At 45.5% G+C, this 12,940-nt stretch overlaps 3 protein-coding genes across 3 annotated transcripts in view; 2 read left to right on the forward strand and 1 right to left on the reverse strand.

Moving 5' to 3' along the window:
- Positions 1-1,278: 1,278 nt before the first annotated feature.
- C922_00902 (hypothetical protein) lies at positions 1,279-2,753 on the forward strand (the record flags this gene model as incomplete). The annotated part of the gene is made up of 3 exons (XM_008816514.1): positions 1,279-1,639; positions 1,825-2,047; positions 2,294-2,753. The coding sequence occupies 3 exons, from the start codon at positions 1,279-1,281 to the stop codon at positions 2,751-2,753; spliced, it is 1,044 nt and encodes a 347-aa protein (XP_008814736.1).
- An 885-nt stretch (positions 2,754-3,638) lies between these two features.
- C922_00903 (hypothetical protein) lies at positions 3,639-6,844 on the forward strand (the record flags this gene model as incomplete). The annotated part of the gene is made up of 2 exons (XM_008816515.1): positions 3,639-4,083; positions 4,230-6,844. The coding sequence occupies 2 exons, from the start codon at positions 3,639-3,641 to the stop codon at positions 6,842-6,844; spliced, it is 3,060 nt and encodes a 1,019-aa protein (XP_008814737.1).
- A 598-nt stretch (positions 6,845-7,442) lies between these two features.
- The window catches only part of C922_00904 (hypothetical protein), a gene marked incomplete at both ends in the record, with an annotated part of 10,400 nt that continues 4,902 nt past the window's right edge, over positions 7,443-12,940 (reverse strand). The window contains 3 exons of the mRNA XM_008816516.1: positions 7,443-7,712; positions 7,871-7,957; positions 8,066-12,877. Of these exons, the coding sequence (XP_008814738.1) occupies positions 7,443-7,712; positions 7,871-7,957; positions 8,066-12,877 (5,169 nt within the window). The remainder of the gene's footprint in view (positions 7,713-7,870; positions 7,958-8,065; positions 12,878-12,940) is intronic.

The following is a 12,940-nucleotide window of genomic DNA, read 5'->3' on the forward strand; positions in this document are numbered from 1 at the left end:
GAGACATTCATGGTGAGCCAAACGTGTTTTTTTCCTTCTTCCCATTCCTTTGTGTTTGCTTCCTCGTCTTCTCACTGAACGTGGCACATGTACGTCGGAATTACATGCTATGCGCATCTGTATTCACGTTCGTAAACTATGTTTCAGGCCTTTTTTTTTTTTTACTCGCTTTTTTATTTCTGCTTGTTTTTCTGTTCCGCTTTTTCCTTTTTTTTCCTTTCCTAACAACTACACGGGGGATAGTTGCTGCGAAAAAAAAAAATTTTTTTTTTTGGCTTGCCTTGGGTTGTCCGCTCGTACATTTTGCCCCACCTTGGCGTTTTTGTCACCTGACGCGCCTCTGTGGCCCTTTTTGTGGTCCTTTCGTGGTCTTTCTCTGCCCCCCTTCTTGCCCATTTTTTTCTGCAACTCCGCGTTACAATTGTTTTCCGTTTTTACTCTTTTTTTTTTTTTTCGAAAGGATAAACACACATTTCCTTACGAGCGAGTAGCTTTCTGCTAAGGCACGTAGTCTTGGCGAATGAAAACGGAGAAAGGAGCCCCCCAAAATAACCCGAAAATAAACAAAACCTACGGCGTATGCCCTTGTACGGAATTTCAGCTGTAGCTGTTTAGGCACGGGGGCACCTGCGGGGGGGAGCTTGATCGTAACCATAGCCGTGGCCGTAGTCAGGGCAGTAATAGTGGCAGTAATCGCGCCCCTAGATGTAGAAGTAGTCGCAGCAATAATCGCAACTGCTACCACAGCGGCACCTCCAGTTGCAGCTGTTATTCTGAGAGCCCCTACCAATGAACAGGAACGCACAGAAGAAGGAGGAAGTTGTTACGGCAACCCCCCCCAATGAATCAGGTAAGCAGCTGAAAGGGAAATGCCACAGGCTCACAGCCCACATGTATAGAGGCGTGTGCGTGTGTACCTTCGCGTCAGAAGATTCCTCCGTATCGACTTCCTACCCTACGTATTCGCGAATGCGCCTCAAATGAATTCCTCCTTTTTGAACCTCTCATGACCAGGTGCAGGTGAAAAAATCAGCATTAACCCGAAAAAGAGGAACTACCAGGATTTGAAGGAAAATATGAGTAAGGACTAGCCTCTAAGTCTGGGCCCCTGCGGATGCGCCGTTTGGGCACATGTTACCATGTGTGTCTCCACGCATAACGCAACCGAGACATATTGTTTCCCCCCGCTTCCACCCCCCCCACGCAGACATAAAAAGCGTTTTGGCATTCATTCCGAGGAGCGTCCAGTTAAATGAGAAAAAAAATGCCTAAGAGACGATGAAAGGGATGGTCTTCTACATCACGGCGCTGTGTATCTTTTTGTGCAAATGTGCAGTGGGAGGCGATGGAAGGGTCGTAAACAGGAGCCCACGCGCAACTGTAATGTATGTAAAAGTCGTTTCCACTTGTCGACTCAGGAAAAGTACGCATAAAAGTACACAAAACGATAAGCAAATCAATACGCAAAAAAATGAGCTTAAAAATGAAGTCTATACAAGCGCGCTTAGCTATAATGTGCACCTCCCAAGCAGTTTAAATATTTCAAGTGTAAACTTGGATGACGGCGTCCTCCACGTTGGGAACCTCCCTCTTAGCAGCTACAACATCGTTTCAGTTGACTATGGCTATAGTTTCATGGGTAAGGGCAGCGACCAAATGGCGCGTTCGCGTCAACGTAGAAAGAGCGTCGTGCATGTGACGTCGCGCGTTGAGCTCACCACGTGAATAAATGCTTCTCCGAATGGATGCTGCGCCGAATGGATGCCGCTCCAATTGCCTACTTGGCTCCCTAGCACCTCCGTAAAACCCACTCCCCGAACGCAGGCCTGTGTGTGCGATGTAAGAACAAATATATATACGAGAAAATCACCGCAAGATATAAGCATCTAATTTACAACAAGGAGTTTGACGTACCCCTCAAGGAAAATGTCATTCTGTTTTATGCCCTGTACTTTAATGGCTACATTTATAATTTTTTTTCCTTTTTCCATTACCTGTTTGAATGCATATATGACAGCAATGTGATCGTTCTCATCGGATGCAACGGGTAACCGAGCGCACGAGAGGGAGGAGTCTGCTGCGCCAGTTCCAGCATGTATGAACTGGCGCACAGTTTACCTGATCAGATTTCTTTGTGCACGGAGATAAGGATGCCGTTTCTAACGTGTCGTGTAGGGGTCACATGGAATGCCCATTCGTTCAAGTGCTGCCGAAGCACACTTGCATATACCACACTAATATATACCCATACACACATTCACATACGCGTGGGAGGAATCTTTTACTTTTACAGACCGCACATGAACATTCTGGCAAGCGATATGGGAAGACACCTGTGCTATTTTATGAACGAGGTGAATGGCGAGAGAAAATATCCCCTGGAGAACGGCGCAAGAAGAATTCCCTTCGAAGTGAAAAACGAATTGATCACATTCAAAAATAGCAATATTTATAAAAAACAACAGAATCATTTTGTGGAAAAATATCGTATCATGTTGAGCAAAGAAAATCCAAAGGTGGAAAACAAAACGGACACTTATTTAAACTTCTCATTAAAAAATATGGTGACCAAAGTGAAGGATCAAAATAATACTTTATTTTCAAAATTTTACAACAAAAATTGTGCAGGAAGAAAGGATGCCCCATCTGCTTGCTATCTGCTGGACTACTTTTGTAACTACTATGAGAGTAGTGGCAGTTTTTTTCTGTTGCCCTCCAGGAATGTCAATTATGTATACCATGTAAAGAAGTGAACCCCGGAGTATAGCGTTCTCGCTGCGTGTCGAGTATCTGCCCCCATGTGGAGGGAGAGTCATTTACACACGAATGTGCAGCATGTGCGAATGTGTACACCTCTACGTATGATCCACGCTTGTACATAGACTATGCATATGCGCCATTGCATAAATACGTTGTAGACCACTTCGGATGCGCGATATTCCAATTGGTGTAAAATTATGCCCCACGGCAATTTTATTTTTTCGCCTCTTCGTACAGGTGACAAAAATTTGAAGCGTCATCCAGCAGGTGCCAGTGTCGCCTTTTTATTCGTTCGTTAGGCTCAGCTGCCTAGACGCTGGCTAGCTCGTTTATTTTTATTTATTTGTTTTTTTTTTTTTTTGCAAATTTTTTTTTGAAATGGCTGACTTGTTCATATTTTTTTCTTTGCAACATTTTTGATTTCCCCTTTTTTTGGGTAGCAAAGGGAAGATTTGCTTTTAATTTTTTTTTTGTAAAGTATATGTGAAGTTTCTCTATGCAAGCTGAGAATTTGCCGCGTCACGCGGGGGTAACATATGTTACATAAAGATGCGCCACTACTATCGTCACTTTGCTACTACCGTGCGAGTGAGTTGTTTAAACCTCGTTTTTGTCAAAGGAGAAACTGCACTTTGGAAAGAAGAAAAAAAAAATAAACAAGGATGACGTAGCTCCCTAACCTGTTCATACAATTTTGAAAAAAAAAAAAGAAAAGAAACAGGCAGCAGGGGTGGAAAATGCTAAGACGGCAAAAAGAAGGTACATCGTTTTCACGCCCTTTTTGAAGTGAGGCGACGGAATATATTATCAGTCATATGCCCTTGGATCGCAGCCCCCCGTCCGCATAGTTCTGCCTCACCCAAAGCTACAATGACAAAATGGTAGAAATCAACGAAATTGAGTTTATCGAAGAACCGGAGTACTTCAAACTCCAACATGGGTCTTGCTTCTGCATGGTGGAGGAGGAAAAGAAACGAAAGGAAAACTTCTCCATCGAGGAAAAAAAACTAGCGAACAGCAATTTCACGATAAGCAATGCTAAGCAGAAGGGCCTCTACGTTTTTAATAAAAATTTAAACGTTTTTTCCCTATCGGACTTTCTGTACAAAATTGACAATGAAGGCAGCAAGGACAGCAGTGACAAAATAAACATAAAATCGCAGCCCTTCGGGGAAAATGTCCTCTTAATTGAGAACAACAAGACGGACACGGAGGCCTTTTTGTACACCGACCAGCAGAATATTTACCTGTTTGACTATGGCAGCGAGAAGGTCAAGCTCCACTGCCGGGTGGACATCCCGGTGCGGGGGTTCAAGCATATAGGTATACAGCATACGGGGCGTTGCAGCGTTGCCATATGCCCCCTTGCGCTTACACATAACATTTGAGTGTATGCCCCCCTGCGCTTACCTGTAACGTTTGAATAATGCTCCGCTGCACACTTCTTTGTCCCTCCCTCTCCCTCTAAGATGACCACCTGTTCCTCGTTCTGAGCGCCGACGAACGAGTGCACCTCATGAAGAACAAGCAACTGTACGAGTGCCAAGAGTGGACAGACCCAGTAAACAACATTGATGAGAAAAACGGAGTGTTCCTCTTCACGTACTCAAATAAAGAAGTGTTCATTTTGAAGGACAGTCAAAAAAGTAACACATACGACTTGAGGAACATAAGTGAAGAAATTGACATTTGCCATGAGAAATGCAATATAATGTGCGCAAAAATTTTAGAAGCCAAAAAAAACATGAGGACAGTCTTTCTCATGGTTTTGTACAAATACGAGGACGAACTAACCACCATTATGTATGACTTGCACATAGAGCAAGACAAAATAAAGAGAGTCACATACTCCACTAATGATTTTGATTTCCAGAATTTTGAAAACAATTTTGTCAAATGTATTTACATAAGCGAATGGCAGACGGTTGTAGCCATTTCCTCCGAGTCTTGCGAGGCGGTTGTTTACACCAGAAATGGGAACATGACTTGGGAGGGAAGCGCTTCTGATCCAATGATGTCACAGCCAAAAGCGGAAGAGTCGGACAACTACAGTGGGTTAAAATTCTTGAGCGTAATGGAAGGATACAAAATAAACACGCGAGAGTCGGAAACTTTTTTTCTCTCCCTTTTTATGTATAGCAAATACGAAGACAAAATCTATCGAAAGAGTAAAATAGGGAATGTCCCATTTTTGAAAAATCCCTGTGTCTTCTTTGCCCTCCAAGATAACCACAAAATTGTAGTAGAATATTTAGACAAGTACAAATTGGTAGACATCACGGATTTTGGTACCAGTGGGGTGGAGGAGGGAGATTCGAATGAATGCGGAATGAAAGAAGTGACTGTCCTTCCAGATTTGAAACAGGACGTGATAGAGGTGCACGAACCGCTCTCCTCCAATGTGTTTAATATATTCAAACTCAAGGAGAGGGTCCCCCTGAATAGAGTGGATCCAACCAAAGGGAAAGAAGCCAATGTGGAGACCAAAAAGGAAAGCTTCTTTGACCTTTTTCGCAGTAAGGTTAAGCTCACTGAGGAGAAAGCGGTGGATGGTAGTGTCAAAGGTACCGATAAGGAGGTACCTCCAGGGAAGGAAGCCACATGTGTCGTGGGGGAGCGAAGTGGCGTAAATGTCGAGATGGACGAAGGCTGTAGTAAAGAACCCCCTGTGCATGGTGACTCCTCCCATGCGAAGGATCGAAAGAACCAACTTGCCAAAGAACGGCAGCATCTGTACCGATGCATCCGAAGGAGCCCCAAAGTGTACGAAGATGAAAGCTTCATTGTGAACGAGGTACCCGAGGGGTTCAACAAGTTAATAAAAAGTGGAATCTACTTCTGTGAAGAATTTTTGAATCACTTGAATGTGCATTCCATAGAGAAAAGGAAAGGTACCAAAGTGGGTTCAAGGAAGAAGGAGTGCTATTACGACAAAGGGGTCGACAAAATTGTGTTCTTACGTGACAGTGCCATCGGGGAGGAGATAGACGAAGCGAATGTAGAAGACGATGAAGAGGGAAAGAAAAAAAAAAAAAAAATGCCAAAAAGGAGCAGCAGAAATGAATTTCACCACCATTTCCATTGCGAAGATTTTGACTTTTACAAACACAAGAAATTATCCGACCGTCAGTGCGAGAGGATTGTAAGAAAAATTCAGCGTAAGCAGGGTTTCCTGCGCGACATAAAAGGGATCTTCTTCAATGAGGAGGCAAACCCAAACGATGAAGGGAAGCGAAATGACCAATCTGAAAAGACTACCCTCCCCCCTCACAAAGACGAAACAACGAAAGATCCATTCAATAGGGACATTCAAATTCATATTTCAAATGAGGAGAGGAGCAAATTTTATCAACAATTAGATTCCTACTTTTCTAAAAGGAAACTCCTAAAAGTGAGGAAAGAAATTTTTAACGACTTAAAAAATGACCACCTTCAAAGCGGACACATCTTCGAAACGGTCCTCTACAACCTATTCAAGCAAGGTGGAATGAAACACTGTGAAGCGTTTATTTATTTTGTCTTAAAAAATCTGGACGTCAAGATATTCTCCAGTTCACTCTTCTTACTCGAGTTGTATTTTGTACATCTTCTCTACCCCTACTTCAACAAGAACAGAACAAATGCACTTAATGCGCTTCCATCTTATGGACAGAAAAGTGCACCAAGCATAAAGCATCCTTCGTTAAAAGACCTTTTAGGCCCCCCCAATAGTGGAGCCAACCGCTTAAGTCCTAACCTCAGTTATTGCGACAAGGAGGTGCCACCCCTGGAAAGCGAGTACAGCACAGATGATATATCAGAAGATGACCTATTAAAGAAAATAAAAAATGAGAAAGACTTTTCCAAAAAGAATGAGTACCTTGCGAAGGTGATTCCCTTGTTTAATGAACCCCCCAGCAGGGAAAGCCAATCCACTTCGTTCCATTTGGTGCACGCTGGAATCCACTTTGCGAACAAGAGGTTGTGCCACGCCCTTTCGCAGAAGCTCTTCCCGATTATGGTGGATAACAGCTTGAATAAGATGGACGACGAGTTGGGGCTAATCAAGAACTACCTCTTCGACGCCGTATTGGGAAGCAGCTAGGGGGGGGGAGACTCCAAGAAGGGAGAGACCCTCATAGGAGCACCACGTTATATGCGTGACACGGGTGTGTGTTATTTTCCCACTTTTTTTGTGCCCAATTTTTTGTCCTCGCTTTTCCTTCTTCCTGGCGAAGCCCTCATTTCGCCCAACCGACTCGTGCGACAGGTGAATTTGCCCCATATTACCGCTTCTTTCGTGTCTCCCCCGATCGCTACCATTGACCGCTCCCTTGCAGCCATTTTACAGCTCCCCCTTGGAGCCACCTCTTCAGACTTCGTATGGCCGAAAAGCTATTTCCGCCATCTTTAAAAAAGGGATTTTAAAAAAAATTAATTCGAACGGTAGTTTATTTGCAAATGGGTACACGTATTGAAAAGTAAAGCTTGCACAAAAAAAAAAAAAAAAAAAAAAAAAAAAAAAAAAAAAAAAAAAGGCGCTAGAGAAGGAGAGGCGAAAAAACGTCAGATGAGATGGGCGTCGGGCTGTAGACCACACATTGACGGCCATTCTGATAACATACCGATTTACCCCCTCCCTTCTCAAACCGCTTGACTGATCAAACTGCTCGGCTGACCAAATTGCTTGACTGCTCAACTGCTCACACTGCACTGTTGTGGTTGTTCCCCTTGTCCACCCCACCGCATGGTAAAAGATGCCGACACAGTTGGAAGAGCTCTTCCTTCGACTCGATGACATCCCTTTTTCTCTTCACAAAAATTTCTTTGTACCTTTTACCTATGCTAAAGTAATTTCTGTATGTCTTCCGATTTGTCTTACTATTGTGATTTTTCAATGACTCCGCGGCAAAGTAAACCAGCTGCGGGCTCTCCGCGCAGAGCTTCAGTATGCGATCCATTCGTTTTATGTTCTGAGGGATGTGGAAAAGGGAGTTACGGGAAGTAGGGGCAGATATGGGAAAATCAAACCAAGCGTTCAGACGCAGGGGCGCGGCCCAACGGGAGAGACGGGGTAGGGCGCCGCCCTACACCGCGTCCGCATACCCACGGGGGTACACCCCTCTCTTACCGTCAAAATGTTATTGCCCATGAACATGTTGGCTTGGAGTGCCAAGACGATGCACAGCAGTTCCGGCAGGCACATCTTAAAAAGTTTCTGCGAAGGGGGAGAAATGCACAAATGGAGGGGCCCATAAACGCGGGCATACACACACGTGTGTACAGAAGCGTGCATTCACATGCATACCAACGGGATGCTCCTTACCTGACCAATCCACGCCAGCTGCGCAGCGGAGTTTTTACTTAGCCACGTCGAAATTTGCACTAGGATGTGATAAGCGTTTTTTGTGTCCACCGGGTGTGGCCCGCTCGTCTGCACGGTGCAGTCATCCCCGTTCTGCTTCAACCTTCCATCACGGACGCGCAAGTTGGTCCCCCTTTTTTTCAAAATTGACCTCTTGAAATTTTCGTAGCGGCCGGGCAGGCACTCACTAAGGTAGCCATTGGGGGAGTCATTGAGGTCGCCATCGGGGTAGTCATGCGTTTTTTCCATTACGACGTCAGAGAGACAGTCCCGATCCGGCTGATTGCTCCACTGGTGGTCCTGCCAACAATCCGTGGGTGAATCTTTGGAGCTGTCTCCTACGTGTGATTCCTCTCCCTGGGAACACAATTTACCTGCGCGCTGAACACCGTAGGGAACTTTTTTATCCGTTTGTAACTCCACCCCGGATGAGAAGCCCTCGCTGCCGTGGCTTCCCTTGTTGGCCCTGTCACTAACATAGTTAACGTAGTACATGTGCATAGGTGCAGACAGCCCCATACGACTACAACTCACGGGTTCTTTTGTTTTCTTCTTTTTCTTCCTTCTTCGTTTTGCATCATTTCTGCCTTTCCCTTTGGAAAAATCGTACCCATTTATAACTCTGTAATGCTTGCGCAAAATTTTGCAGTTAAATAATGATCGCACGTAGGGGTAATGATGCTTCGGCTTGCTCATTGCAGGAGGGTCTTTATTGGTTCGCCTTCCCCGCGCGAGTCGGTTTAACTTGGCCGGGGAGATAAACAAATCTGCGCATATTATGATGCATACCGAGAGGGTGTACTGTATCTGTATGCTCAGAACAAGCGCGTGAAGGTAGAACATGTCGTCGTTGTTTTGTCCTTCCTCGTCCCAGTTAGTTTTCCCCCGGTAAGGACTAACGTAGGGACTACTCTCCCCACGCAAGTACAACCCAGGGGAAGCCCACTCCGAGGCTGCGCGACCTCCCGCAGGGGATCCACCCATCGCATCGCCAAAAGGAGAGCCCGAAAATAGGTTCTCTCCACCATCGCCGCTTAGAAAGCTGTTTGAAGCCCCATGGTAAGGCAACTCGTTGAGAAGCGTCATTCCCATCTTCCCCACATCTCCATTTGCATGTTCCGATGGGAGATAACTCGTCACTACCTCCCTCTCTTTAATATGAATGCCCAAATATTTCGAAGCGACCAACAACTGCTGCGCAGTTTTGAAATGCAAAATGGACGCGTGATCGTAATAGCCCTTGTACAGCTTAACACAGAGACAATAAAGAGACAAAACAACCCTATGCAGTTGCTGCATTTTACTCATCACTTTTTTTGTGATTACTTTTTCCTTCTTCTTTTTGAGCAGTATTTTTACATTCTTATTATTAAAAAGAATCAGCTTGACGATATTTTTTTTTTTCAGCAAGAACGGAATCAGGCGGTTGTATTTTCTAATCAAGAAATTGATCCATTTGTCGTATAGGTAGCATTTGTTCATGGTGTGCGCATGCAGAGTTGTTCGTTCGCACCTGCGGATGGCAGCTGCTCTGCTTTGCTCGATGCAGGAGGCTTCGACCGGTTTGCCACATGAGGGGTTGCCACAGGAGCGGTTCGCATCTGACGGGTTGCCACCTAACCGGTGGCTGCCTAACCCGTGGTTTCCTAACTGGGTGCCATGTTCCCGCTTCCGTTGCCCCCCATTTCGCAGAAACTCCCGCGAGAACTGCTTCAGCACGCTCTGCGCGCAGGTGTACTCATTCAGGAATATCAAAATGTGCGCGGCGTACGATACGCACCGCTGCTTGTACGTCAGCAAGGAAGCGGCACGCATCTCCATGTTCCACTCGCTTACACGCGTCACCCTCTCGCTGTCCCTCTCCCCCTCCTCCAGTTCACTAAAAATAGAAATCCACTTTAGCAGCTCATGCAAAATCTCCTTCAGCTCAAATTTGTAATATAAAATGCAAAAGTAAAAGTTGGCGATTTCCCATGCCATCAGTAGGAAGTTGTCGTCTTGAAACTTTCTCCTTCTTCCCCCCTCAGATGGGGGACTCGTACCCTCGGAAGAAATTTGGCCCCTCTGCATCTCCTTCACCATGTTAAACACAAAGGCATAGTTCCCTTTTATGAACTGGAAAATCTCATCATAGGAACAACCCAGAAAAAATTTGCAATTTATCGTTATCTGAATGTATTGAAGATACACCTGGTTCTTGTCTAGCCAAATGGAATTTACGTCACTCTCCATGATCTTACAAAACAAGTTTTTTTCTTTGAATTTTTTTTTTAACCTCCTCATGGAGCTAGCCAAATTTACGTACTGCTTTTCATATTCTTCATGCCACTGTATGTCGTATATTTTTAATCTACGCTTTAGCTGTCTAATCCAGTGATCGGTCTGATCCTCCATCGCAGCACTAGAGCGCCTTCCCAATTGGTCATTCACCCCCCTCTCGTAGTTATTGCTACCATCCATGTGCTGGTTCAGAAGTACCATCACTTGGCTTGGACTAGAATAGCCTCTTCCCAGATCCCACTTTTCATTCGTAGAGCCATTCAAAAAAGGTATCCCCGTTGATCCTTTTCCATTTTCCGTTTTGCTACTACCCATGTAGTTTGGAAAATATTTTTTTTTCTTCAAATGAAGAAAAGACGGAATTTCCTCCATTGACTGGTATACATGATAAATGCACTCGACTGCAGTTAAGAAGTGGGAGGTTAGCCTATCCTTCGAGTGGTCCCTTTTTTCGAGCTTACAGAGGATTCTATGTTTACGCAAGTTTTCCTTGTCTAGCTCTCCCTTCGGGAGCCACTCGTGGGACCCCAAACCGTTGGGTGCTTCTTCCATGGATGTCTCCAGAGGGGGCCCTTCTACCGTTGTGCCCCTTCTTCTGTCACCACCAAGGCCAACTACTCCGACTACGTCTTCTTCACCATTTGGTGTAATTCCCTCCTTGGACCCGAACGTCGCCCAGTATCTCCTCAACACGGAGCAATTCCGCCTCTGCAATGCGGAAAATCTCTTCACGTTTTTGCTAATCGTTTCTATCTTTGCATAGTTGGCATTCAGATTGTCGTCGCGCAACAGGCTATTTTTCTCCAGGCCTATATTATACAGGAGATTGTTCAGCTCGTAAAAGTTCTGGGAAAAGATCCTTTCCACCCAAATCCACACGTTATAGTAGTTGTCATAGATCCTCTGGGGCGGGGGCACCACGGCGCGCACGTTCGCAGGGAAGGAAGCGCTAGCGGTAGCGTCTAGTTCGCTGCCCAAGTCGTCGCAGACTTCACCGCAGACCTCGCCGCTTCCGCTAACCACACCGCTTCCTCCAGTGTGCGCCCGCACGGACAAGCCGATGAATCTCTTCTGCGCGAAGTTTAGAAACACGCGGAAAAACTTCCTAATGATTAGCACATTCTCCACGGAGTACTCCCCAAACGCATACACCAAGTTGAAGATCTCGATAACAATATGGCACAACATTTTTTCTAAGTGGCTCCTAGTATGGTACTGCACAATGGAGTCAATTTTTTTACTCCTAAAGAGGAAGAATCTTTCCCCTTTATTATCCTCCTGTTGGTTCTCACTCTCCGTTTTGGGAATGTCCTTCGCATGCCACGCGTCAAGACAACTACTCCTTGGACGCATCGAGTGGTTCTCCACTTTAGTGATGCATTTGGCTGTCCTCAGAATGCTCAGCCTCCGCTTCACATTCTTCTCGTACGTCATTCTTCTCCTCTTCGTTCGCTCACAGAGGTATTCCTCTTCACTTCGTTTTCTCTGGTGCAGGGATTCGGAAAATCGCTGCTTTTTTGAGGTATAATTGGAGTGGTTACTAGGCCTCCTTTGGCTACCTCCCCTAGTTTGTCGGCTGCTAAGATTGCTTTGCTGATCACCTTCCCCAGTTTGGCGGCTGATAAGACTCCTTTCATGGTGATCTTCCCTGCTTTGGAGGCCCCCCCTGATTTCATTCCTCACGCGACACAGCTTCCTCTTTCTCCTTCTCCGCCTCTCCTCCTCGACCCCCCGTTCACGGGCTCTCTTTCGAAACAAGTCCAAATAGTATACAAGGTTGTTCCTTTCGACATACTCACTCAAGTTTTGGCTCACGGTGATGTACGAAGCCAAGGCCAGGAAAATCACATCCAGAATTGTCATTTCTTTACCCACGTGGTCATTCTTTAAGTACTCACACCGGGATTTCATCGCACTGGAGGATAACTCTCCATTCCCAGAGGTCAATATTTTGCAAAAAAACTCGTGCTCAAACATCAAGATGGGGGTTCCATTTTTCTCTGAATTAATTATAGACGAATTCAGCAGAATGGCAATACAGAATTTTTCGAATAAAACACAGCTGTGAAAAAAGCACTTCCATTTGTTATGGGTAAAAATGTAGCATACTATTTGGGAGACGATTATTAGTATGGCTATGTCTAAGAGGGGCCAATCTGATGGGCAGTTGTCGACAATTTGCTGCATGTAATGAGACACTTTTTTTTCCCTCTGCTTCGGTGCACCAGATGCACTACACACAGAACTATTCTTCGGCTCGTCTGCTCGGTTCGGCGGGACTGCTCCGTTCGGCTCGACTGCTAGGCTCGCCTCATCTACTCGGCTCAGCTCATCTGCTGGGTTCGCATCTCCTCCGCCGAGGGGGGAAAAATCGGCGCACGTGCTCGTGTCACTCCTCTCCACGTCTACGAACTGCATGTATAACTCCTCCTCCTTCTCGAAAATTAAGAGCATCAACTTTTGGGCCAGCTCGAAATTATCGTTGTCTATTATCTGCAGGATCAGGCCCATCCACTCGTGTTCACGGAAGACGGATTCCGCATGCTTAGAGGCGGG

The sequence above is a fragment of the Plasmodium inui genome (genome assembly GCF_000524495.1).
Source record: "Plasmodium inui San Antonio 1 unplaced genomic scaffold supercont1.3, whole genome shotgun sequence".
Classification (NCBI taxonomy): domain Eukaryota; phylum Apicomplexa; class Aconoidasida; order Haemosporida; family Plasmodiidae; genus Plasmodium; species Plasmodium inui.